This window comes from Vicugna pacos, chromosome 34 (genome assembly GCF_048564905.1).
Source record: "Vicugna pacos chromosome 34, VicPac4, whole genome shotgun sequence".
Taxonomy (NCBI): domain Eukaryota; kingdom Metazoa; phylum Chordata; class Mammalia; order Artiodactyla; family Camelidae; genus Vicugna; species Vicugna pacos.
The window spans coordinates 2,964,494-2,991,430 of record NC_133020.1 but is presented as its reverse complement, the minus strand read 5'-3'; the positions used below and the strand labels follow the sequence as shown (position 1 = coordinate 2,991,430).

At 39.8% G+C, this 26,937-nt stretch overlaps 1 protein-coding gene across 25 annotated transcripts in view; it reads right to left on the bottom strand.

The window, feature by feature from the left end:
• Positions 1 to 767: 767 nt before the first annotated feature.
• CAPRIN2 (caprin family member 2) overlaps positions 768 to 26,937 on the bottom strand; it is a 38,256-nt gene continuing 12,086 nt past the window's right edge. Inside the window, exons 5-19 of one of the 25 annotated variants that reach the window (XM_072954541.1) lie at positions 24,918 to 25,156; positions 23,646 to 23,728; positions 21,455 to 21,622; positions 20,401 to 20,444; positions 18,816 to 19,493; positions 16,116 to 16,238; positions 14,805 to 14,886; positions 13,669 to 13,724; positions 10,788 to 10,892; positions 9,339 to 9,485; positions 7,081 to 7,249; positions 5,549 to 5,731; positions 4,712 to 4,812; positions 2,798 to 2,861; positions 768 to 1,736 (exon numbers count right to left, since the gene is read on the bottom strand). In XM_072954541.1, coding sequence (XP_072810642.1) covers positions 1,666 to 1,736; positions 2,798 to 2,861; positions 4,712 to 4,812; positions 5,549 to 5,731; positions 7,081 to 7,249; positions 9,339 to 9,485; positions 10,788 to 10,892; positions 13,669 to 13,724; positions 14,805 to 14,886; positions 16,116 to 16,238; positions 18,816 to 19,493; positions 20,401 to 20,444; positions 21,455 to 21,622; positions 23,646 to 23,728; positions 24,918 to 25,156 — 2,313 coding nt within the window. In that variant the 3' untranslated portion in view covers positions 768 to 1,665. Of the gene's footprint in view, positions 1,769 to 2,797; positions 2,862 to 4,711; positions 4,813 to 5,548; positions 5,732 to 7,080; positions 7,250 to 9,338; positions 9,486 to 10,787; positions 10,893 to 13,668; positions 13,725 to 14,804; positions 14,887 to 16,115; positions 16,239 to 18,815; positions 19,494 to 20,400; positions 20,445 to 21,454; positions 21,623 to 23,645; positions 23,729 to 24,917; positions 25,157 to 26,937 lie in introns of all 25 variants that reach the window. The other 24 variants (XM_072954527.1, XM_072954528.1, XM_072954529.1 and 21 more) reach the window with 24 other exon arrangements.

Sequence of the window (26,937 nt, the reverse complement as noted above, 5' to 3'; positions counted from 1 at the left end):
TGTCTAGAATGGAAACTAAACTCTGGTAGCGCCCGCTTCACTGCATGTAAGACAATACACACACACACACACACACACACACACACAGACACAACCCTGACGTTTTCAGAATGAGAGAAAAATAATTAGCGCATTTACCGTTTAGTAAATGCTAACGTGCCAGGCACTGTGTTAAGTCTTTTAGATAATTTCTTAGTTAAATTTCACAATTGCCCTATGAAGTTGCCCATTTTACATCTGAGGAAATGGTCTTTTAAAGAAAAAAATCTTAGCAGTATAATAACTTCTTGTCCAAGATCAGTTACTAAAAGTGGCAAAATCAGCAAACACAGCGTGGCCTGACCACAGACCTATGCTTTTTGACGACCGTGTATTTTGCTTCTCAAATTAAGCATCCATTAGAAAACACAGCCTAACTGATGGTGAACCGGCAGTACGACCCGTGTCCCTCCCACTGTACCCCATATTAGTATTCACATGGTCGGTACCTGAAGAGAGCTAACTACAGGGTAACACGGCCTGCTGCAGAACAGCTTCAAGGAGAGTATTTGGCCAGCGGCAAACAGGTCAAAACTTCTGATGAATGATACATATAATGACAGAGAAAACTCACTCTCGAAAGGAGCTGCTATATACAAAAGGCTTATTTTAAGATAATAGTATGAACCCAAGAATAAATTCCCATTCAGGAGTTATCAGTGATGAATACTAAAAATTAAGCATTCTACCTCTCAACCGCATGTTTAATCAAGTAAGAACACTGAAGGTGCAGGTAACTTTTTTATTGAGGCACAACAAGGCATCGTAACTCGCCTGAACTTGAGGCAGTTAGGTTAGTAAGCTGAACGTTAATACAGTTAAGGGTTAAGTGCAAACAATATACATTCACAGCTTGACTAGCGAGGCTACATCACAACTTATAAAGTGCCAGATTAGTGCTAATTGTCATTCAGCTTGAAATTTTTCACCTTGGGGAGGAAAACAAAAACGTAAGGACCTCCTCCTTCCTCTAGGAATGAAACCATCCTCCTAAGCCAGCCAGTCACAAGGGCGAGGGCCACTCTTCCTTGCTTCCCACTAATTAGAACACCAGACCCTTTTAGTGTCGATTCTGTACTGACTCTCAATCTTGGTAAAGAAGATAGCCTGAAAACGTAGAGTATTTCCAGCTACTTCCGTAAATCGCTCCCCTGTGCAAACGCAACCATATCTGGTCTCCCTGGAAGAGCTGGAGAATGGCGTGGTTGCTAGCAGTTTCGTGGTCTGGAGCACCATCGTTGGCATAGGCAGATACCAAGACCTCTTCGTTCTTCATGAGGTTGACGTACAGGGGCACATTCACGGCCAGCTTTAGCATGTGAAAGATGAAAACGTAAGTGCCGTTCACCGGGCAATTAAATCTACCGAGCTGAAGATCAAAAGTTTCTCCCAAGTTGTTCAGAAGAAGATCGAACACGATGGGTTGGTCTAAAGTTCCAGGGGCAAGGTTAGAGGTTCTGGCCGCCGAGAAGGCCACCCGCATCTGCTGAGGCAGCGGGTACACGTGTACCGGCAGTATGGTGGCTGCGGGGTTTGTCGCCGGCACGTCCACAGGCGTCATGCTACGGGAGTCTCCTTGTCCAGAGTCACCACTGTTAAAGGTTTCGTTGTCTCTTTCGGGGCTGCTCACCTGAGAAGAATCACTCCACCCTGCTGTTTTATTAGCAACAGTGAGTTTCTCATAATGAAGCAGTTAGCTTTGAACACAATATTTAACATTAGTCGGCTACTGAAACAAGATAAAAATACATTTCATAGTAAATTTTTTTTTAAAAAGCAATAAAGTATAGCTACAGTATACTTTCCTAGGTTTCTCTGGCAATAGGCTTTCATACTATTACTCTAAAGCCAGAAGGGAATGAGATGATTTTGTCCAGAAGCCTCATTTTTTTTTTAATGTTAAGAAAATGAGGCTCCCAGAAGGTTGGATAACTTAACATGAATTACAGTCAGCAAAGTCTAAAACCCAGGTGTGAACACTCTTTTCACTGCTTTATCTTTCTCCCGTAATTCTGGATTCTTAATTCCTCGGTGACAAATCTACTCCCAGCATCTAATGCAGAAGGACTTGAGACAACAGATTATATAAAAGAATGAACTTGTAGAACTACTAGCCACTAGCTGCTCAAACGTTCTGTTATGGCACCAAGCCCCATGCTAAATGCTTGTTCTTTATTTCTAAGTTAATGTGATGTGACAAAGTTTTACCGTTTTCAGTATTGTTCAAAAACACTGCTCAGATAAGAAGGCAGAGGTAACATGAATACTTTCCTTAAAAGGAAAAGATGCTCTTTGCTTGTGACAAAGTTATCCTCAGTCATTCTTGACTTTCTCAGTTACAGTGAATCTTTTAACAGTACCTTCACATTTTAAGAAGTATTAAAAGTATCCTGTTTTTATTTCAAGTCACTGTGTCTTAACTGTTGTTTATTCCTATCTATCAACGTAGTAACACTGGAGTATCTACAAGTGCCCATTATTACAAATCCACACCCTGAAGCATCACACAAAACTCTTTCAGGTCAGCACAGTGAGTATATGTCTAAGGTTAAATTGTGCTGTGGTGCCAAGCAAATTTAAAACATGCACACACACTTTTAATTAAACTGACCACTGATTTCCACAGCCTTTCTAAAATCTCCTTCAGGTGTTCAGTACTACACTTAAACTGAAAACCTCAAAAGATAAATGCTAAAAACAATGTACTTTGCAGAGAACTTGAAAGAGGCTGAAGAACTCCTCAGTTAATTATCCTTACCTCTTGAATTTGCCCGAGGACCACCAGATGTCCCTCCTCGCTTGTAACACTGCTGGAAATTATCCTAAAATGAACACAGAATATTTACCTGAGCACCAAAAATGCAAGATGATAATTAGTTATTACAGTGGATCACTGGCAGATAACTTTGTGAGATTAAGGTCCTCTTAGCCCTTTATCTGGCCTTCTCCAGCAGCCAGAAGGGGCTCAGATGTCTCTCAACACCAAGATAAACAAATAAAGCAAGGCCCACAATGGCCAATACTTGCTTCATCTGTTAATTAAGCTGACAAATTAGATATGTTAATATTTGCAAAAATAATAAAGCACTTAAAGAACACTATGTAAAAGATACAATGCTAGGTAATGAGGGAAATTCAGAAATATGGCCGTGCCCTCTGTCCCTCATCTCAATGTAAAAGGAGAAAATAAAGCAAGAAAACAGACTATTTCAACCTTGCTCTCTTTATAAACCAAACTGTGAAGATAATTACAAATTATGCTAGGGTTCTGTTCTGACAGGGAAATTGGTAAGAATTATAACGTATGAATGTCTTAAAAAAATGTTTAAGAGGCAACATTTCAATTTGACTCCCAAGTATGGTGAAAGTCAGCCTCCGCACAACCCATGAAAAGAATAATTCATGGTGTAATTAGATTAATACATGTAATAAAAATTTAAACAAAACAAGAAAGCATACAATAAAAATAATAATAAAAAGTCTCCCACCCCAGGCTCCTAGTCCTCTTCCCAACAGCTCCACTGTCATTAATATCTTATGTTTTCTCAGAAAGAAATTTAAAGCAGCACACAAAAGTACTAGAATACTGGTAATATGAACGGACAGTTCCACTACTGAAGTCTGTATTGATCAGCGCGCTCCCTCCGCACACCACGCCCGACAATCGAGCGCTAACAGCGAATATGTGCATCTCTGATGCACGCATGGCACTGCAGAGCTAAGCACGTAGGTACATCGGTCCATTTAATCCGCAGAGTATCCCACAGAGTAATCGTCAACACCTTAGGGTACGTTAAGTCTTCCTCTAACGGATAAGGAACTCGAGTTTGGAAAGTGTCAGTAACACGGCCAGGGAGGGGTACGCAGCCCGGGCAGGGAGTGGCGAGGCCGGGGGTCAGACCCAAGGCACTGAGGGGGCCTGCTGTGTTCTCCAGGCTGTGTTCTGCAATACCGCCCCTGCACGGACAGCTGCCCCACCTCACGGGACGGGAAGCTCTTCGAGTGCAGGTGATTTACACATTACCAACAGAACTCAGTAAAACACCACACACATATTCATATATATATATATATATACTTAAAGACTGGTAAAGCTTCACAACTGAACATGCTGATAGTATATATTGATACCATCACTGACAGGACGTTCCCGAAGTGTAGGTGGGAAGTCTGACATCCTCCTGTCAGTCTTTTACCGCAGATAGTAAAGAAAACCTGCTGAGCTGTTCAAGTCAAGAATAAACCCCCAAAACTGAACTTATGAAAAAGGATTTTCCTATATGTGACATTTAGGAAAGTTCAACGGAAGGCACTGTAAGTGGAGACCACGGGCTCTGGAGATAAGAAACATGCAGTCGACTCTTCGCTCTACCATCTGTCTGCTGAGGGACCTTGGACAAGTTATTTAGCTTGTTTCTGAACCCCCAGGAGTAAACAAGTTAACGCAAACTTAACAAAGTCCTTAAGAGCTCCCAAGTTCCCTGTGACAGGCAGTTGTCATTCATCCTCCTTGGGTTATCAGAAAAGCTTCCAACTCCACTCTTCAGGGTACTTACAAGTGGTTCTAAAACTAAGAGTGTCTTTACAAAGCAAATTACGACTCTGCTGTAATTTAATCATCGGCTTAACATCAACAGCTGTGCCATTGCTCGATTATCGCACTTACTCTTACCCTTTGGGTGTACGGTGTTCCGGGATACTCTCTAGCCTGGAACTGCAGCTGGCTATAGTTTCCATTGGAAATCGAAGGAGGTCCTCTATAAGTATCAAAACCTAATAAATAAACAACTTACATAAAATTATGGGCAAAATTACTCTATAAACGTTTACATAACCTGTTCTATGCCACTTTAAAAGTTAAACTGATCCTATAATGCCATCATTAGATTCATGCCTTCTTTAAGTGAACGCTATAATATTGTTTCAACAGTAAAATACTCATTTAGAAAGTATCACAGGCTTCAAATAAGCCAACTGTAGAAATTTACTATTGCTGGGGTGCAGGTGCAGCTGGGAAAGGATGGGCAAGGCCTCCGTCCAGAGCACTTCTGCTAATACCAAGCAAGCAGCGACCAGGATGCTTGGAACCACATCTAACTGGGGACTATCACTATCATAGTCTCCAAGTTCGTGTTTTTATCTGTGGTACACTCTGAGAAACAGCGATGAAGTGGGCACTGTCTAACTATGACAGGTTTTAAGCCAGTCAAGTCAATTAACAAAAGAAATTATTCAGATAAGAAACCAAAATTCACCCCGAAACAAAAAATAATAAAATGCTCAACCTTTCACTGCAGTCACACGATCAATCTGCTTTTCACACAAAAAGTTCCTCGGTTACAGACACTGGATGTATTAGAAATACTGTATTTTACAGAAAGAGGAAATTCTCTACTATACGTTACAAACGGCAAATACAGAAAGGAACAAGATGAAGTAGAAATAGTTTGAGTCACGTAAATAAATAGACAAAATAATTGAGTATAATTAAATGTTATTCAGAGCATACCTTTATAACCACCAGGGGACCGATACGAATTGGTTAGTAATCTCCCACCACGAGAACATCCTCTAACAGATCCCCGGCTACTGACAAATGGTTGAGAGGGTCTGGGTAACACATTCGTCTGTGCTGGGTAAAAGGCAAGGCTACCATTGCTTACTTGAATAGTTCCATCAGGATAACTTGCTGCTTAAGGAAACAGTTTTAGAGTCCAAGAGTTAAATGGTCATAAAAACTGAATATTCTTTATATTTAAAAGTCATCAAAACCTTTAATACAATTTTCTCCCTTTTTAAAAAACAGGTGCTGTATATACGTATGTGTATACAGAGATAGATACATCTCTAGCTACTTAAATAATAAAATGTTACTCAGCCTTAAAAAGGAAGAAAATTCTGACACATGCTACAACACAACATGGATGAACCTTGAGAACAGTATGCTGAGCGGACCAGGTCAGTTACAAAAGGGCAGGCACTGTGTGACTCCACTTATTACAAGGTCGTTATCTAGAGCAGTCAAATTCATGGAGCAGAGGGGAGTGCCAGGGCTTGGGGGGGGGGGGTGGAGTCAGCGTTAAACGGGGAAGAGGAATCAGTCCCAGAGATGGACGGTGGTGATGGCTGCACAGCAGTCTGGGTATACTTAATGCCATAAACCTGCTCACTTAAAAACGGTTAAGATGGTGAATTTTATGTTATGCATATTTCACCAAAATTAAAGAAAAAACAGGCTAAATATTCCAGATCAAGGAGCAAAAGAAAATGAATTTTTATTAATACTGTCACTGAAAAGGCATATGACAAAAATACCCTTTATGTAAATCACCTGCCGCATGTTTCCACAGGACAGGTAAGAGCAGAATGGGGCCATCTGTGACTGGGTCCAGGCATTTACACTTACTACCTCTTGTGATTAACCAAGTACCCAGAATGTTCAATTTATTTGCTCAGATTTAGGTTTTAGAAAACTCAACAGGGGCCTGAAATCCCAACACTAAAAATTTCCAGGTGCTTCTTAAATTGGGAGATAATTACAAAGTTGCCTGTTGTTCCACGTATGTATTAGACTAGCACGTAAGATCAAAAGGGTCCCCCATCTCTAAGGAAACTGAGTTACGTCTTCCCATTAATCAGTGCTTTATCAAATGAGGGAAGAAAAGAGAAGAGGCCAGGCAGCCAGCCGTCGGTGCTAACACGGTGAACAGAATGGTTCCAAACCCTTCATAAAAGCATCTGGACAGTGCCCTGGGTGCCTCTGTCACCGTCAAAGGTAGTCAAAGCAACTAGACTTAAAAATAAGAGCCTACTTCGAGGTTAAACCACCGTCGAAGTTCTACCTCTACAATAGCTGAAAGTGATAGGTGAACTTCTTAACCAAATAGAGGAAAAGGCATTAAGTGTTTCTCAACACTTGTAACGTGTGAAGCGGTAACACTGGCTAGTCAGGAAAGAGCCTTTCAAGTGTCACTACAGACTTGCTTCCCATTCAATTAGCCGCCACCTAGGTCTTCAAAGCAGCACGTGCAAAGGTCTTACCAGTCTCTTGAGAAAGGACAGTTTGCTCCACGTGTATAGCTGGCAGCTGGCACTGGGGTGGTGTCTGTGTACTGGCTGTAGTAAAGCTCTGATTGTAGCCAGGTGAATACGGGGGTTCTTTGATTTCTTGTTCTTTCCGTGGAGGCAGAGGAGCGTTAACATTAAATACCTTAAACGACAGGACACACCGAGTCATCCGGGAGGTTTCACAGACAAGGATCAAGAGTGACATTCAGCAGAAATCCGAAACATTCAAAAACTTCTATTTGATCAGCAAAGGACTGGAACAGCCATTTCTCCAAAGAAGATAAACGGCCAATGAGCACACAAAAAGATGCTTCACACCATGAGGCATCAGAGAAATATAAATCAAAAGCACAATGAGATACCACTTCATACCCATTAGAATGGCTGTATTAAAAAAAAACAAAAACAGAAAATTTGAGCGTCGGTGAGGTTGTGGTGAAATGCAACCCTTGCGCACTGCTGATGGGAATGTAAAATGGTGCAGCCATTGAAGAAAATAGCATGGTAGTTCTTCAAAAAGTTAAGTAATAGAATGACCATCAGCAACCCCACTTCGAGGCATACACCCAAAGGAACTGAGAGCAGAGGCCACTGAGTGCACAGACACGCACAGAGGTATCTGCGCACCAGTGTTCACAGCATTATTCATAACGGCCAAAAGGTGGAAACAGCCCAAGCGTCCATCAGCAGGTGAACGGATAAACAGAACGTGGCACATACATACAATGGAATGTAACGCGTACAAAAGGTAAACCCTCCAACTATTACGTTACCATTATATCATTCCTGAGAATGAAAGCGATATAGAGGAAGGGGGTACTTTTTCAGAACTGAAGATGAATGAAAAACTCTGCCATTTCTGAATTTCGACCACGTGGCAGGCAATGATCTGTCCAGACTGGTCATCAGCTATAAAACAGCACTTCCATTACTCTCTAGACCGCTTACCTTGCTCCATTTTTCCACACAACACGCAGCACCTGATATACAGGAATAATCCTCTCTCTAGCCGGCCCACCCCCATAACAAAATGTCAGCTTCTTAAGCACAAAGCCTTGTTTATTCTCCGTGGCTACAACCCCTGAGAGCAGTGCCTGGCTTCATAAATCCCTGTTTCTTGAATAAATGAGTGAGCAAACAAATGAGAACCAATCTGCACTCGACGGGATTCAAACAGGCAGAGAAGACAGACTGGCGAGAGCAAAACACGTACTGTGACAAGAATGCCCAAGGCAAACCCAGAGGACCAGTCTGGCAAGTCATACCAGACTTCAGAAAGCTACTGAGTGTCAGGCAAAGGGCTTTCTATTTCCTTCTGTAATAGGACACTGTTTGCTTTTAATTAGGAATAAGAAAAAGTTAGTAAAACCCATGTGGCAACACTGGGTAGGATGGATTGACCGGGAGAGACAGGGAACAAGGACACTACGCTGTTCCAGGTGGCCAGGCAGGAAGTGACAAGATTAGCGAATTCAGGGGTCTAAATCCACCAGCCCTTCTCCCTGCACCGTGCCTGCTCTCCACGGCCTCTCCACTGGCCCTGCCCCACCCCCGTCGCCCCAAAGGCCCGTTAGTGGGACGTTAGGCACCAACAGGAAAAGCGCTTACTGGCTAAAACTTCATTGCTTTTTTCTAAAGAACTGTTTTTAACAGTATTCTGGGTTCAGAGAATAAATATTACAACTAGGTTTGTATGTTATGTTTTTAAAAAGCTTTAAAATACAATTTGTAGGGGAATATGTGATTCAAAATACCGTACACATCTGAACAATTCTCTAAAAGCCAGCATGAGACCAAGAAGAAACCAAATGAAAGCTTCAACAGTGACAGAACACCCAGGTGTGTGTCCTGCACTTCAGATTATTGCTGCCACGGACCATCGCTACTACTGTGAGATTAGTAGTGGTTAGTATTATTAAGCGATTTATAAAAAACTATGTTTTTCACTCACATTTTCCTTTCTTTAACATGGATTCTCAGCTTTGTTTACTACTAATTTTCAGAGGAGAAAAAGCTCCGATAAAATACCCATTCAAAAGTCTTGAGGCTTTGGATTTAGTATTTTTCCATCACCAACAGTATTTCCACTGGACAAATGCAAATTCTACCAGCCCAAATAAGAGTAACAGGAAAGGCGAATTTTTTCACTTAGTACCCAGTATTAGATGTAAGAGAAACAATGGCTTTTTAACAGGAATAATGAACGGTGATCGTCGACATTCCATACTCACTGTCTGCATGGCTTGAAAGGGCGCTGTGTTAATGGTTACTGAACTACTACTTGCTGGAGGTGACTGGAAGCCCTGTTCAGAGCCCTTTGACATGGGAGGATTTGGAGAAGCTAGAGAAGGCGGCTGCTTGCTTGGGGGGACCGCTGCCTGGGGAGGAGAAATGCAGTATCAGCCAATCAGCTGCCACGAAACAAGCAGTTCCCTTACACTAAACCCCCGACCGGCGCCAGTCAGCAAGTTCCATAGGATGACATTTGGACACAGGAATGCAAAAGAACAGCTTTTGCTTACAATTTCAAATCTCAGCTGCTGAGGGTGCACACCAGCATGCGCTTTGCACAGCCTGCTGACTAAGTGAGCCTCGCCATTAATCAGTCTAACGGACGAGGGCCTGAGCTTTTTCAGCATCTAGCCCTTTTCAAGCCCTGTGGTGGCATTTGCCGGTTCCGGATCTAATATCCTTCCAGACTTATACAGAAGAATTAGGTTTAAGGAAAACCTTGGGTTAGTTACTTAGTCGGTGTTAATTTTTCTCTATTTTAAAGTCTTGCTAATGGATTCCTAAGCCAGTTACCTAAAAAAAAAAGAAAAGCAAACCTGAGCTAATTGAAATGATGCTTATCTACGATAATAAGCAAGTCCTTAATATGACAGATTATAAAGCCAGATCATTAAAAAGATATGGAAAAAAAAAACCCAACAATCCAAATGAGATTACAAAGCAGACAGCTGTGGCTTACTTGGTAGCAAACACCTCCTCTCAGAAAATATGAAGCCAAGTAATTTCCATTTGGACCAAGTCAACATCATAAAAGCGAAATGCTTATCTTTATTTTCTTATACTGTACAATGGATACATATTCTTGTATCATAGTTATCCCAAAAAATAGTAATAAAAACTAAGAGTTGCTAAATTAATCCAAAAAAAGCACCCCATCATGCTATATCTATCTCAAGGATTTGCTCAAACTCAGCAATAACTACCACTTTAGAACCAGAATAGAAACGTAATACTGTCAAAACTCTTTTGGCAGAATTAGCCAAAAGAGAACGTAACTCATTCCAAATGAGTCAGTGCTAATATAAACACTATCAAGTTATCGAGTCTTCAGTTATAAGATGAAAAGACTTTTCTCCTAAGGAGTCCTTTGGTACAAATATAGTGAGATACTTAATCCTACCTACAAGTTTTCATCTTTTTTGCCATTAGCAATTTAGACATACTGAGTGTATCTGAAAAAGCCATTCACTACTGAGTCTTATTTACATGGCAAAGTCACAATGGAGTTACCTGTGTAAGTTCCAGGACTACAAGAGCTATAGAAAGCAACACATTAGTCAAGTATCAACATTAAATCAGTAAACCGATCATGCCTGTAATTCATAAGAAACGCCGAAGCTGCCATTCATCAAGCAGAAAAGAAATTAGGACGATTGGTCTCTTATTACCTCAGGAGCCTCTGAGGTCATAAACTCTGTTTCAGATCCCGAAGAAGCCTGATCGGTAGTAACCAAGCAAGCATTTGAGCTACAAGTAACTGGAGAAGAAGCAGCCTAGACACAGGAAGATATAAAACATTGTAAAAGGCACATCTGGTTCACTTTGTATCTCTTGGGCCCTGGGCTTCCTAGTATGTTACTCCTGACCACTAGTGTCAAACGCTATGCTAAACACTTCACACATATTCGTATGTTTAATCCTAACAATGACCCTGTGCAGTAGGTACAACTATTCCCATTTTATTGATAACCAGGCAGAGGCAAAGAAAATTAAGTAATTTACCCACAATGACACTAAAATTTGGTGGTAGAGCTGAGATTCAAACCCAAGCAGTCAGCGACTTCGCCTTTCCAGGTCTGATCTCCAGAGCTACACACCTAATCTCATTCTCACTTACCAAGATGCTTGGCCCTGGAAACCTGGGGCTAGACTTTCCATCAGGCTCTCGTCAGCAGTTCAGTGGGAGAGGATCCCAGGGCACATGAACGCTCTAGGCACAGGTCTGCCAGGGACCATGACAACTATGCTTTTATTCTAAGTGCCCTCAGTGTCTTAAAGATGTAGGCAGAAGTGTAAGTAGAAAGGCTAAGCTCTACATCAATCACAATGGCACCAAAATTCTAACAAAAACTTAGAGCTAGGCGGGGAGGATATAGCTCAGTGGCAGAGCATGTGCTTAGCATGGACGAGGTTCTGGGTTCAATCCCAGTACCGCCATTAAATAAATGAATGAATAACCTAATTACCTCCCTTGCCAAAAAGAAAACCTCTGAAAAAAATTAAAGCTAATAGTATGTATAAAATAAAAACTGGGAGAAAGCACAGTAGGAACTAAAGCTGTAACAACTGTAACCAATAAAAAAACTCAGAGTAGCCAGGAAGGAACTCTATGGTACAGTAAGATGGATTCAGTAAGAGAGCCATAAAATGTGAGCAGTCGCAAGGTCTGAAGTGTCAATGAATCCACTCCTTTTATCTAAATGCTGCATTGCGGTTCTCAGAAGCCCAAGTAATAAAATGGATAAACTGGAAACTAATTAATGGTGACCAAACAGCAGAGCAGTTTTGTTTCAGGGACCTTCCAGAAGTGTCCATCATGATATGCCACTTCTTGGGAAGGAGATGGGGACCAACTTTTAAAAGGTCTCATGAAAAAAAATTTGAGATCCTTTAGAATATTTTATACACCTAAAAAAAAAAAAAGGTAAAATTTAGATCTGACCAAATTATTAGAACTATTATAAAACTGGCGTGTTTCTAAAAGTAGGCCTTTCCTCTGGCCTTCTCATTACAACGAGACAACTGCCCCACATAAGTGGACCAGCTGCTGTGGGGACGTGACTAACTCTGTCACCACAGAAAGACTCACAGACATGAAGTTAAGGCAACCCAGGCCACTTGACACTTAAGCCTTAAGAGACTTGAATTTTAGTTAAAAGGTCATCATAAAAAAATAAGCATTCTTTACATTAATTATGGCAGTTCTTGCTTCCAAATTTTTGCTCTTTAAGTAAATCAGCTAGAGTTTGTTTTAAGTGTTGGTGAGTAAACATGTTGGAGGCCAGGGGTTCTGAAAAATGGATCTGCAGATCCACCCAGGGAGCCGATTAAAAGTGCAGAGGACTAAACAACACCCCTGGAAATTCTGATCCAGCAGGTCTCAGGTGATACCTAACAACAGAGTTGTCCTCAGTATCCGCAGGGGACTGTCCCAGGACGCCATGGACACCAAAATGCACAGATGCTCAGGCCCCTCAGTCGGCCCTCCGTACCCACAGCTCCACAACTTCAGATTAAACTGACCTCAGATCGTGTAGTACTGGCTATATTTAGTGGGAAAAAATCCACATGTAAGTGGACCGGAGCAGTTCCAACCTGTGTTGTTCAAGGGTCAGTTGTAGGTACTTTTATTCAAGTGACCAAGTGATTCTGATGCAGCCATTCCACAGGCCTGCCCCCGAGAACGACCAAACTAGATTAGTGGTTTATCAAAAAAATTTTAACTTGTCAACTGAAAGCCTCATGTGGAACCTCACAGCTGGAACACACAAAACAGAACTCCTCAGTCAAAGCAGCGAGGAAGGTGAGGGACCCTGTTCAACGAACACGTTTTGAAAACTGAGCCACATGCTTATCAAACTAAATATAAACCACTGTAAACAAATGGTATTTACTCAGAAGTTTTGGAAGGGAAGGCAACAACTGTTGAAACACCTGGTCAAAATATTTAACATCCTGTCAAAGCAGCTGACATCTAGAAAACTGCCATAAGGTTTTCAGGGGAATCCTGAGAAATTTTTTGTTTTAAGGTAATGAGCAGAAAACTAGCAAACCCTGAACCTCCTGTTGATGGAGATGCAGTGTGGCATTTAGAGATGATCTTTGTATCAATGACCTTTATACCTCTTAAGTGTGTTCTGTGAAAATTAGTTCATCAGAATGTTAGCTAATTGTATGTGTGCACCTAGGACCAGCTATAACCATGAGTTAAGCAAAATTAGTTTCTTTCTTTAGACCCTTTACTATGCCAATATATGGAGTGACTTAGCACAGTAGCAAGTAAGATTCCCAGACAAAGCCTGAATTCTTCAGATTTGCCCTTTCCTTATCAAAATCCGTTAACTTCTCTATTGTAACTTCCCCGTGGTCATTTGGGACTCTTTTGATGACCAGTTGTACTTAATTTTAAACAATCAGATACCCCTAGACCATTTTCAGTAGTTTAGTTAGGTGTGTTAGCACCAGCGAGTCTGATCATTCTTGACAAAGCAAGCGTTTCTTCCCTGAATAGCAAAAAGAGTAAATGAAAGATTAGTCTGGGGAAGTTACCTGTAATGGCTCCTGAAGAAACTCACTTTGATTGGATAGATTTTGTTCTGTAGATGCTGCAGAGAGTGAAGTCAACAAGTGAACTACTGAGGGAGAAAAGTTTATGCATATCAACTGGGCAGAAACTAAAGTTTATACTTTATAAAACAAAGCACAATCTGGGAAGACTAGGTCTCAAGTCCATCATGAACTTTCCACTAGAACTCTAAGACAGATTACAGAAGGACAGGGTTCTAGTTCCATCCGTGACACACAATGACGTTTAAGGTTAAATGGGCAAAAGCAGCATTTCAAGGCTTCCAAAAGTAGAGAACTATGGCTTTAAAAAAAATAACTGGTGATCAGGTAATCTGGAAGACAAAATCTGAGCTATCATGAGTAATAATTAGCTGATACACTTTAAGTTACAAGTTTCAAAATAAACGTTAGCAGAGGTCATATGTCTCTTCAGTTTTTTTTTTTTTCCTCTTTGATCATGTATATTAACAGACTTTTCAATTACAGTTTCAGTTTGGTCTCTTCTTGTTAGTATCTATCACTTTTGTTAACTGCTCTCTCTTCCTTCTCCTTACCTCACCCAGGAATTACTGTACCAGTCTTCCAGTTGGTGTATACTGTTCACTACAGCTCAACTATGGCTTTGATTATGTCTTTCCTCCCCTGAGATAAAGCAGCATAGAGCAAAAAGCTTAAAGTTTCAAGGATCAGACTAGATTCAAATCTCCATTAGTTATTGTGTTAATCAGTGCACTAAATACCACTGAGGTCATTTTACTCATACATAGGATCCAAAAACCTCAGCACTAGATTTACAGAGTCAAAAGGAGTCAAACAAGTTCTAGACAGAATTCACTCCAAGAAGAAGGAGAAAAACAAAAAGTAGCTACTGTGCATTTCCATTCACCAATCTGGAGACTTTCTCTGAAATGCAAACAGTCAGTTAAGTATGCTAACATCCTAATAATGGTAATTTACCCATACATAATGCTGATAACATATGGACACGTTTTGAATTAAAACACAGACATAATTTAACCCTTACTTTTACCTTTTACTTAGAGTAAAATTGCTTGTAAAAAAAAAAAAATTGTTAGACCTACAGCTGTTTGTTCCAAGTCTTAAGAATGATGACATACCTACTGGGCTACCTGGGGTAGCTGAAGGCGGCTGTGACGATGGAATTGCACTTGAAGGTTTGTCAAAATCCAGAATAGATTCCTAAAAACAAGATTTTAAATAAGGAATAGAAACAAAGATTACTGTGTGCTGGCAAAGCTATTACTATTAAATTATTCATGATGTCGCCCCTTGCTTATTGGCAATAGGAATCTAGCTAACAACTATCTCAAGATGTTTATAACTTAGTCTTTAAGGGAGAAGAAATTAAGAGTTAAAAATAAATCTAAAGCAACCATCAAACCTTAAGACTCTGTCAAGTGTTAAAACTGTAATGGTAATTCTAAGGCCAAGTTGGGAAAAGAAAACTCCAGACTGAGGTCTTAAACACAGACGTTAATCCTAGTGTAGACTGAACCCTCATTTTTATTATTCCCAAACAATGAGAGGGTCTAATAATTTTACCTCAACCACTGAACTCATACTGTTTAACACTTTCATGACAAGAAGCCATTCTCTCCTCCTACCTGCCTACCTTGATCCTCCCAGAAATGTTCCTGACATTTTGAGTACTCAGTCTACACACCTGTAGTGATCACTTTATTTAGGTCTTTATTTATCTTCAAATAATCTGAAGAAGCAAGCAACTCCCTCATTTTACAAAGTACGTAGAAGGTTGGAGACTAAATAACTTGCCACAGATGATACAACTGGTAAATGGTAGAGGAGGATTTAGACACAGGTCTAAGTCTACAATTCAGGATCTTTTCACCACACAAAAATCTTTAATTTCCCTACGTCATCCCTCAGTAATATGATACTACTCTGAAATTCTGTAAGAGTCTGTGTGACACGATTTCGCATTTAACTACTGACTTAACACAAGTTTACAATCTTACACAATTGGAATATAAACTCCTTAAAGGCAATGAATGTCCTATGATTGTCTAGACACAAGGGCACCGACCAGAACACTAACACCAAGCACAGGGTAGGTTCTGACAATCTGAGTGGAAACTACTGATTATCTATATACAGCAGTAATACCATTTGTGCACTTTCAGCTTCTTACATGTTTAATTCATTTTATTACTCACAACAAATAGGAATAGGAACTATTATCCTCACTGTTCAAAAAAAAAAAAATAACTGAGGTAGAGAGCTGAGTAACTGGCCTAAATTCTCAGAGCTGGGAAGTGGCAGCGCCAGGACTCACACTCATTCTGGACACCAGATTTTATGCTCTTATCAATGACTTCAGCACAGTGCTTCAGATCAGAAGCTAGCAGCCCCGTGAACATCATTTAAGATCATTTAAGAATGACTCATACTTGCATAAAGTTACAAGTTCCTTGAATCTGGGTCATCAGATCCTGCAGTTTTTCTTTCCTCAATACTGGATCCTTGGGAAGGGCAGAGGAAGAACCTACAGGCTGATGCATGGGCTTAGGCACCTACAAGATAAACCCATAATGTGTAAGCGTGAAAATTCAAATCCAACACCCTGATTCAGGAAACTTAGCTCATCACTGCATCGGAGTAAATCAAAGCACACAACAATGGTCATTTGTAGATTTATCTCAGGTAAAGAATTTCCAGATAAATGTGTTTTCTAAGCAATTTAAGCAAACTTTAAACACTTTCCCCCCTTTCAGAACAACTCTAACGGGAAATCTTCCTAAAACATCTTTTTCAAAGGGAAGACCCAGAACAGCAGAACTTCCTTGATGGGAAGTTCTCTCATGATGGCATCAGTTACCACATGTCCTCTCTAAGATGCCACTGACTGTAAAACACATCAGTGATTTATTTTCTTCCAGGGAAAAAAATCACTACTGCCAATTAAACATACATCCCATTTTTAAGATGCATCTGCTTTCAGAAACATTAAGATGTAAAAATATACACATATATGTCCTACAATTGAGGAAATATGCCATCATATTTTGTTGTAAAGTATACTTTGGGGGGAGCTACTGAGGTTTACAAGGTGGTGAGTGAGCCCTCTTGCTAAGTTTCTTGAGCCTGCTGCGCATCCTCAATTAGACCTAGAGTTCGAAGCTCTTTTTTTTTCTGAGGGGGAAGGTAACTGGATTTATTTATTTATTTATTCATTTATTTTAATGGAAGTACTGGGGGTTGAACCCAGGACCTCCTGCATGCTAAGCACACGCTCCACCACCAAAGCTATACCCTCCCCACCGAGTTTATAGTTATTTCTTACAGATATCAGCAAGCCTGGCCCTACAAGCTCCTCTTCTCCACTTAATTCACTGCAAGTCACACAGCTAACCTGGTCCACAGTGTCATCAAAGGCCCTAAGTGACGATATGAAAGGCTCTTGTAGGGGAAAAGTACAAGCTTCGGTGATTCATTTCATGTTATCTGTCTTTTGGCTTTGAAGTCCATTTTGCCCTTGACTGTACTTAGTCATGTTCTAGACAGCGGAGATTGCAATGCAGATACACAAAGACTGCCTTACACAGAGAAGGGTCCTCTCAGCCACTGAGAGACCCTGCAACTTCAACATACTGATGTCTATGCCATAAAGCAAATTCAATGAGTTTTTATCTTTGCAAATGAACACCCTTGATTTGAAACACTATTCAACAAATAGCATGGTACCAATATTCTGGTATAGTAATGGCTTGGCATTGCTCTACCTAGTGGAATTTCAAATTGGGGGTTTTTTAAATAGCTTTATTGAAGGATTCAATTGGGCTTTTGAATATAAGTTTCTGAAAATAGTTGTCGTATTACAATTACTGTCATGTGATATCTGGTTGATGAAATGAGGCTATCAGTCTTCTGCAGGGTCAGGAACAAGCTAAAATTATATTATCACTTGAAGAAAAGAGGAAAAAAAGGAGAATAAAAGGAGATTTTTTGTTTATGTGATAGCCTTAAATAGCTATCTACTTAAATAATATTTATGTAAATAATGTGTAGAAACAAAGATCATTGTTTGCTGGTATTTTTTAATGTTTAAATAAACATTTAGATGAAGACAGAAATGGAGAACGCTGGGAGGCAAGTTCACATTTCTTAGGAAACAAGGTGGTAACAAGTTTGTGCTGAAATAGTGCTAAATAACTTATACTTGAATAAACGACAACATCAGCATTGTATCCAAGGAGTCTTCATTATAAGCCTTTTTATCTTCCTGACATAGGTTATTCATCACTAACAGAGTGAGGCCTTATATTCAAACTAAATCTCGTACTCCAAAATCTAATCACAGAACATTTAATAACTACAGTTTTCTTCCCCAGAAAATTCTTATTTTGAAATAGAAGCAGAGAACTAATTCAGATCCTTCCCAACTACTGCTTCTTCTGAAACAGGACTTAAAAGATTCCAATAGATAAACAAGATTATACTGTATAGCACAGGGAAATGTAGACAAGATCTTATGGTTGTTCCTGGTGAAAAAGGATGCAAAAATGAATATATGTACGTTCAAGTATGACTGAAAAATTGTGCTCTACACAGGAAAATTGACACAACTTTGTAAACTGACTATAACTCAAAAAAAAAAATTCCTGTTTCTTCTCCTGACCATTTGTACCTTCTTCTAAGAGGACGGGCTAACTTGAGTGACCACAGATGAGTAAAAGAGAAGGAAGAGAACACAGAAAAATATAACTTCTGTCAGAAAAAGTCACCCATGTGAAATATAATGGCGTAACAAGTCTCCCATCTTGTCACATGCATTTACATTTCCCACTTGTTCACGTTACAGTCTTTTCCGAACTATCCACTATTTTGATGCCATTATTATGTCATTAAAACTTTGGCAGTGAAATAGTATTTTCTAACTGCGGAAATTTCATCTCTGGTTAGGCTCAAAAGGCAGACTGGGTCTGCTTCCAATTTTCTAGAGAAAAATTATGCATTAAAGAGTTAAGTGAAATACTTTATACGTTAATTAACATGGGTTTTATTGATTTTTTTTTTAAGAGAACTAAAAAGGTATCATTACCACAACTAATGCACATTCAATAGTAACAGACTGACAGAAATCAACTCACATCTTTGGGTTCTGTATTAAACTTCCCAGGCAGCAGCTGGTCATTTGGCATGAGGCTTGCGGTAGCTACCCCCCAGGACTTTGGAGAAATCTGTGACTGTGGTGGTAAAGGGTGTTTCTGACTCTCAGCATTGCTTTCCCAGGATTTTGGCGTCTCTGGCTGTCTTGCATCCTGGTCTTCACACACGGGAGTGGTCCATGACTTGGTGACGTCCTGTTCACTCTGCACAGAAGGCGCCCAAGACTTCGGAGTTTGCTTCTTCGGATCCTGTTCTTTCTGCAGCTGAACGGGCCAGGGCTTTGGTGTCTCCTGCTTCTTCGGTTCCTCCTGACCATATCCAGCCTTGGGTTTAGGCGCTTCTTGCTTCCACTGGCCAGGGGTCGGCTTGGCTTTCGAGACGTCTTGCTTCCTCTGCTCTTCCTGCAGAGCGGACCTGAGTTTTGGGATCTCCTGCTTCCTCTGTTCTAAGGAGCCTGCAGGCTTCGGTACCTCCGGGTGCTTAACAGAAGCCTCCCAGGACTTGAAGGACTCCTGCTTCTTCTCCTGACCGTCTGGTTCAGTAAGCATATCCCAGCATTTGGGGAGGTTTGGTTTTCTAGCATAATCTGCTTCCCAAGGTTGCTCTTCATCTTGTTTGCTTGAATAATCTACTTCCGTCATGTAGCGTCTGTTAAGAAACTAGACCAAAGGGGGGGGGGGGATGTGCTCAAGTCACAAAGTTTGTAGAAGACCTTGAGGGGAATCCTGAATTCTGTCAGAATTCCTGCGTCCACTGGCCTGAGCCACTGCGCCAACAGGAAACGTCTGCCCTTATCCTACTTGGAAAGAGTGGCCTACTTTTGCATCCATTCCTTTTCCCTCAATTAACAGAAATACACTTTGATATTTCAAAGGCAGCGATCTATACTTGACTCCCCAGAGACTGGAGAGAAGTGCCCATCATGGCGCCGCCTTTGCTTGATTCAGGCTCTTCTACCAAGGTTATTCCGCCTCTGCCAGCCTTAGGACCCCTCTACCCACCAGACTCCCTTAGATGCTGAGGCAGAGGACAGTTTAACTACACAAAGTTATACTCTTTAACCTTAGGCCTTAATGTTTCCTGAATTACCAGCCTTTCCTTTATCTCCACTATATACCAACCACACTGTGATTTAGCTTCTTCCATTCTTTTCAGCCTCCATGAATTCCAACATCACCTCAGAGAGAGCACAAATACCCTCTACTGTTACCAAAGTGGGTAAATTCTGGAAAGAGCCGAATCCCACCCATCTTTAAACTGCAACCCACGGCCCAAGGGCGGCAGCAGCAGCTAATGCCTGAATAGCTGTTGCGCGCCAGGCCAAACTATAAGTAATTTGGAATCTAAGTTAACTCCTTTAATCCTCAAAAGGCATTATTATTATCCCCATTTTATGGATGAGGATAACAGGCACAGCTGGGCTAAACATCCTGCCCAAAGTCACTAGGCTAACAGGCTGCAGAGCCAGGATCCCAGCTTGAGCAGCCCAGCCTCGGCTCTGAACCACGACATTATCCAGAAGTCTCAAAAACCAAATCAACTGAAAATTCCCTTTCGGCGCCTTACCTCTTGTGGTTGTATCTCTGGCTGTGCAAGTTCCATAAGGGACTCTGGGAAGATCAAAGAATATTAAATAAATACTAGTAGGTAAACTATAAGCTTTTAGACAGATGACACTAATTCATTCTAGCAACACACTTCAGAAGAGTAATAGAAAAAGGACACTGCAATTAGGTACATTCACATCAAGGGTAATTCTCACTGCTGCATGGTGGTCAAAAGCATGTGCTCTGAGGCTCTCCTTATGTAAGACTTTTCTAAAGTCAAGTTCCAGTTAAAAACTGATTTCTGGCTGAAAACAGGATTATCTCCTGTTACCCACAAACACAGCTGCTTTCAGGCGGGAGTTACAGCTCTGGTGCCATGGGGTTAAAAAAAAAAAAATCAGCTTGAAATAGAGCCCTTAAAGGCCGCCCAGAAGGCTGGGAGGGAGGTAAGGGAGTGGACTTGGCATTAAGAACTGAGAGAAAGTGAAGGTGAGAAACAGTGAAATCTTGCTGGTAGCCACCAGAACACTGCCTGGACTACCTCCTCAGAAGTGGTATTTCTTAAATAAATCCAGTCTCAACCATCAACAGCAAAAGTGCCATTTATGCAAAGTATTTCTTCCCCAAGAAAAGTGGAATTTTGAAAAGTATATTTCCTTTATTGGTTTTTGGCAACTTTTTCCTAAATTGATGTTAACCTTAGCTTATTTATATTCTTGTCCTACTACAACACTGGACTCTGCCATAACTTGTATTTTAAACAACAACTTTAAGTGGAACTTATCCTAAGAGTTTAGCAAAGTCATTCAAATTCCATAAGTGCCTCATTTTAACAGCATACTCAGTTGTGACAAAGTATAACCTAATGTTTCTATGAAGGTTCACTCTGCAAATCACAGTAATAAACCCTAGAGATGTTTCCAAAACTTAAGGCTTATCCTGAGGTGAGTAAAGACTCCCATGCATGCAAAAGATAAACTTAAAATAAAGCAATCATCTTATAGTGATTTGATTCATTACGGTTAAGTGTTAAAGATACAATCATATAAAGAATTTCAGAGATCACAACAAACCTGACTCTTTAACAGATTCAGTCTTCAACAGTTGTTTTTTCTTCTCTGATTTTATTAGCATTTCTTCCTCCAATGATACCTCTTTTTCCTTAGCATTTTTTGGAACTGGGATACTTTCAAAATAGCCTGAGTTCAGCAATTTAGACAATAGATCTTTCATGTGTTTGTCTAAGAAAGAGTGATTAAGACTTAGTTATCACATTACCTCACAGTTCATAAAAAGTCATTTGGAATAGAAATCCTAACATAATTTTATCCTAGTTGTGGTATGTCATTACAATATTCTACATTGGGAGGATTCAAAGAACTGATCGTACCATGAAAAGTAAATATGCAGTCCATCTTTGAGTCATACCGAATCAATGTAAATTTTAAAGATCAGAATCCCAAAACTCAGCAAGTCACTTAAGTTTTTCTGGGCCTCCATTTCCACCACTTGAAAAGTGACTAAAAATCAGAGACTCCAATCAAAGACTCTAGTATGTTACAAAGAACACGCATCTGTTCCCTAAGCTGGGAGAAGTCACTTCTCCCACCTGCCCCTAAGACACGACAACTAACAACTACTCTATCTTCCCCAAGGAATTAAGGCTTTAGAGAAGTAAAACAGCTCAGTTCCTCAAACGTAATCTTTAGAAAACTCTATCTTAGACAAGCTCTAAAGAATTTTTAAAATACAAAATTCCATGTTTAAGATTTTACTCTCACTCCCAGTACATCACCAGTTGATGATCAAGAAAAATCTTAAAATGATGTTAAAGTTGCTGCACCATAAACAGGTCTAAAGTCTATTTCATTTTTTAATAGCGGACTAGAAACGTAATTCCCAAATTAAGCAGAGTTCTCATACTTGATTTGGGTCTATTATTTACTTCATAGGAATACTATGACATAGATTGTCTTTTTTTTTTTTTTAATCAACTTTAAAGTATAACTTACAAACAATTAAATTCCTATTTAAAGTGTACAGTTTTAGCATAAGTATAGTCATGTTACTTCCACCATAGCCATGAGATAGAACATTTCCATCAACTCAAAAAAGTTCCCCTGTGCCCCTTTTGTAATCAATCTCCTCCCCCCACCCACTCCCTGGCAACCACTGACCTGCTGTATCATTCTACTTATGTCTTTCCTAGAATTTCATAGAAATGGAATCATACAATATGTACTCTTTTTTTGTCTGGCTTCCTTCGCTCAGTACAATTATTTTGAGGTTCACCTATGCTGCGGCAGTATCGATGGTTCATTCCTTTTTTATTGCTGAGTAGATTCCACTGCATGGATATATCACATTTTGTTTACCAGTCATCAGCTGATGGACTCCTGGGCTGTGTTTAATCTGGGGCTATTATGAATAAGCAGATCTGAATATTCACGTACAAGTACTTCTGTGAACATACGTTTTTCAATTCTCTCGGGTACTAGATGGGTAACTGCTTGGTTGTACAGTAAGCGTGCACTTAATTTTATAAGAAACTGACAAACTACTTTCCAAAGTATTTGTATCCCTTTGTATTCTAGCCAAGAAATACATTTCTGTGATTTAAATTTGAAAGGACTTAGAAATTTTGAGATAGTTATACATACTTAAATATTTTTAAAAAGGAAGCAACCAGTAGTAACAAAAATGTTTACCAGCTTCCAGTGAGCTTTCATTATCCTGAACTAGTAGACAAAGCTATGTACTTCGAGTCCAGCCATTTGTACTTGGTCATTTGGCCAAAGCCTATTCAGGAAGCCAAAAGGACTCTTTCTCTCCAGATCATTTCCAGACCAATAGACAACAATGTTTCAATACGCTGTGTAGCCAAACCATTCTATTTTCTCAAGCAGATCTGGCAGATAAGTCTTGAGATTAACAATATGCGGATTTCAGATGCTTAAACAGAACAGGTGCTACCAAGCAGAATACAGAACTGAACCCCAAAACGGTCAAGTCCTAGTCCCTTGTTCCCAAATCAGAGTGACTTGCCACTTGAAAACTCTCCCTAGGTTCCATTTTAGTGAGCGTAATTATAGAGTAGCTGCTTTTAACAGAACTAAACAAAGACATCATTCTCCCAAAGAAAACAGTACTGTCAGACATGTAAGTTCTGATGGACCGACACAGTTTCCGCCCTCGACACCATACTAAACTCCTAGACATAAAGTTTAGTATTTACTGCATAAGTCCAGAGTAGAGGAGACTCACATGTCGTTCCTACCACTGCTTTCTCACTACCTTCCAAAAGGTCCCAAAAGTACAAGGATGACTGCTCCATCTGGTCTTCAACACTGACAAGGAAAAGCAGCAGCAGAACAAAGCGGCTTTAGAGGCACGTATATGTATATATATGGAGCAGCACAACTTACACAATACAATCCATCAACAGTTCAGACAGTCAACGTTCATTCTGTGTTTCTACTCTTTGGAAATGAAAAATTGAAATTTTATAAAATACGACTCAATGCCCATTTGTGGATTTCAGATGTAAGCATTTTTCCTTAAAACAACTAAAATAAAGTTTTGTTTTGTTTTGTTTTGTTTTTTTACCAAATACGTCTATTAAGGAATAGACCACAGAGAGTTTAAAGCTGCCAGTGCGGTATCATTCCTTACCCTCGATGGAAGAACAGTGGGATGGAAATATTAAGAGCTGCCTTTGACTTTCAAGAGAGCAGCTCATGTTTCAAATTACGTTTCACTTACATCTCACATATTTAAGTAAGCTACACTCCCTGGATCCACCAAAGTGAAGCAGGAAAAGGAAGCAACCACATAGGTAATGATGATGGACCATCAGAATGGGAACATACATACACGTGGCTGTATGTAGGTAACAAGGGGTTGTACCAGGCTTCTTCCAGGTACAGGCTGATTTCTAGTACCAGGGGAAATCTAACTCTGCTTGGCTAACAGACTCAATACTGAAACAGCTTGTGTACCTAACAATCCAGAAGCAGAGACCTGCTCGTTAGCTGACTTGCTCCATCTAAAGGGAAAAAGCACAGCAGTAGCTAGGAGAAAAAATTCGGTTGCCTCAATTTGCTGGTTTTATATTCTGAATTATCAGATTTGTTTCTCAGTATTTATTCATAGCATAAGAACACCAAGTAATTCTCACTTTACAGTTTAATGATACCAGCCAAGTCGAATTTTATTTACCTCCGCTTAAGTACAGCAGTAGTAAAGAGGCAAAGACTCTCAGGTAATGCGATGGCCTAGATAGTTACAAAAAAATTTTTTCAAGAATACACGTAACTAGTATTATGGGTAATACCTATATAAGGTTAAAAACTTGATGGTCAGACATTATTTTTTAAAATCAGCGTTACAATAAAGAAGGTTAATGAGGGCATTCAAATTCATTTTTCTTCCAGAGAGTCTATCAACCTTGTCAGAGTCTGGGCAGGCCAACGTTTCCAGTGTTGAATTAAATTAATATTTTCTTAAATGACTAAAATAAATACATTGTTAACTTACCTCAGACTTTCATTTCTCTCAGGACAGGTCAGTTTTGAAAATTTAATGAGGTAGTCAAGTTCTTTTAAAGGCAAATACACTGCACCATTCAAGCCCCCTCTGAAGTCTTTCTGCACGTGCTCCTGCGTCAAGTTCTGTAACACGTACTGAACTTGAAGCACAGTGCGAAGCTTTTTCTTCTCAGCCTCGAGTTTCAGCATGTGCTCCCTTCTCTGGGCCTTCTTCTGCGCTTTAAGTAGCTGTTAAAACAAATGTTAATTAAGGCTGACAACGCTCCACAACCCCAGGTTAGCAATCCACCATCTACAAAAGTCTAATCCCAAAGAGCTGAGATTAGATGATAAATCTCAAATATTTACCACTGACCATGAAGCTGACAATGTCATTTCACTCTTGCTGGTTTTTTCAGCTAAAGTCACCGAGCGATGAGCTGCTTTGCCTCAGTCCAAATATCTGACCCCTGAGCTCCAGGCTGAATCTAGGACCTCTACTGCCACCATGATGAGAAGCAAAGGACCTATCATTAATGCCCATTTAACCCCAAAGTTTTACTTTCCCATATTAAGTATATCGAGCCTTTTGAGGCTAAATATTTTAAGAAAATGCTTAAGTTTAGCTTTTGGGTTTTTTTTTTTTTAATCTCATGTTCTAGGGGAAAAATATTTAAACTAAAATGGTTGATTTTCAACCAACCAAAGACTGGCTAAAGCATAAGAAATTTAAAACCAAACAGAAATAAAAAGCCGTACAAATGCAATGCTAAGAAAACAGCTACAACAGTTTTTTTTTTAAAGCAAAATTAAAATTCATAGGAGTTTGGAGCTGTATCTTCCAATAGTTAGCGACAAAATGCATATGGAAAATTAGTGGAATGTAAGTTTTCCCTCAAATAAATGTATGTGTGCAGACTGAGCAGCCCTGAGTCTACTCTAAAGCTCACAACCGTAGCACCTTCAATTAGTCTGATGCAATGCACGGACCCCACAAGTGGCTTCTTATTTATAAAACATCAGTAGTAAAAAGTACCACCTATTTCCAGTAAGTCACCTAAAAGGTCTTCTATCCTCATAGGTGTCTTTCTGTTTATTATGTTTCCATCATATTGGATATTTTCCAAGGTATGAAGATTAAGAGAACAACAGCAACAACAAAAAAAACCCTAAAAGAAGACTTTTCCTATAGAAGAGGTTAAGTACTCTGATATAGCAAAAATATTTAAAACTCTACAAAAAAGATGTTAGTAAACCATGATCAACTAAGATGCAGGGAAACCTCAGGAAAAAGATCCACTGTGGTATTATTAATTTCATTCTACAGGGTATGAAAGCAGCTTAATGGACCAATGGACCAAAACTAAATAAACTTCATACAGTAGGGGGGAAGGAGGGAATAGATCAAGCACGTAAGAAAAAAAATGACTTAGAATTATTATATCCAAAATAGCCTAGAAATATTTAGTAACTGTGGAATTAACAGAAAGTATTAAAATTAAGTGATGAATAAGTGAACATGAGTTACAGCGTGCTATGGATAACAAAAAATGCTAGGATCATCTCAGACTTGCATTAGTAGAAGTTATTCAGAAAACATTAGGTAGTGTCTCTACACCAGGCCATTTCAGATTTCACACTTTTAGAAGTTAATTAAGTCAGACATCCAGAAGAGAGCAACTCAGAACTATATTACAAGGATCAAGACGGAAGATGTTTTCAGCCAAAGAATGATGTTTCGGAGGGTTTTTGTTTCTTTCTTTCTTTCAATGCCAGAGAAATGGAGAAGAGAATTTAATTCACTCTACAAGAAGAAAGTGTCTCATGAGGCATGCTCCCCACCCTGGAAATGAGCTGACCAAAAAATTTCCTCAGTTCTTAACACATGATCTTTAAAGGACTATCTATCTAAGATTCTGACACAATGAAGAATGCTTCATTAATGAAGCCTTACAACTTCATATTAATTACTGATTAAATGTATGGGAGAGAAAAGTTTGAACTGCCAACACAGAAACCTAACAAGCAGT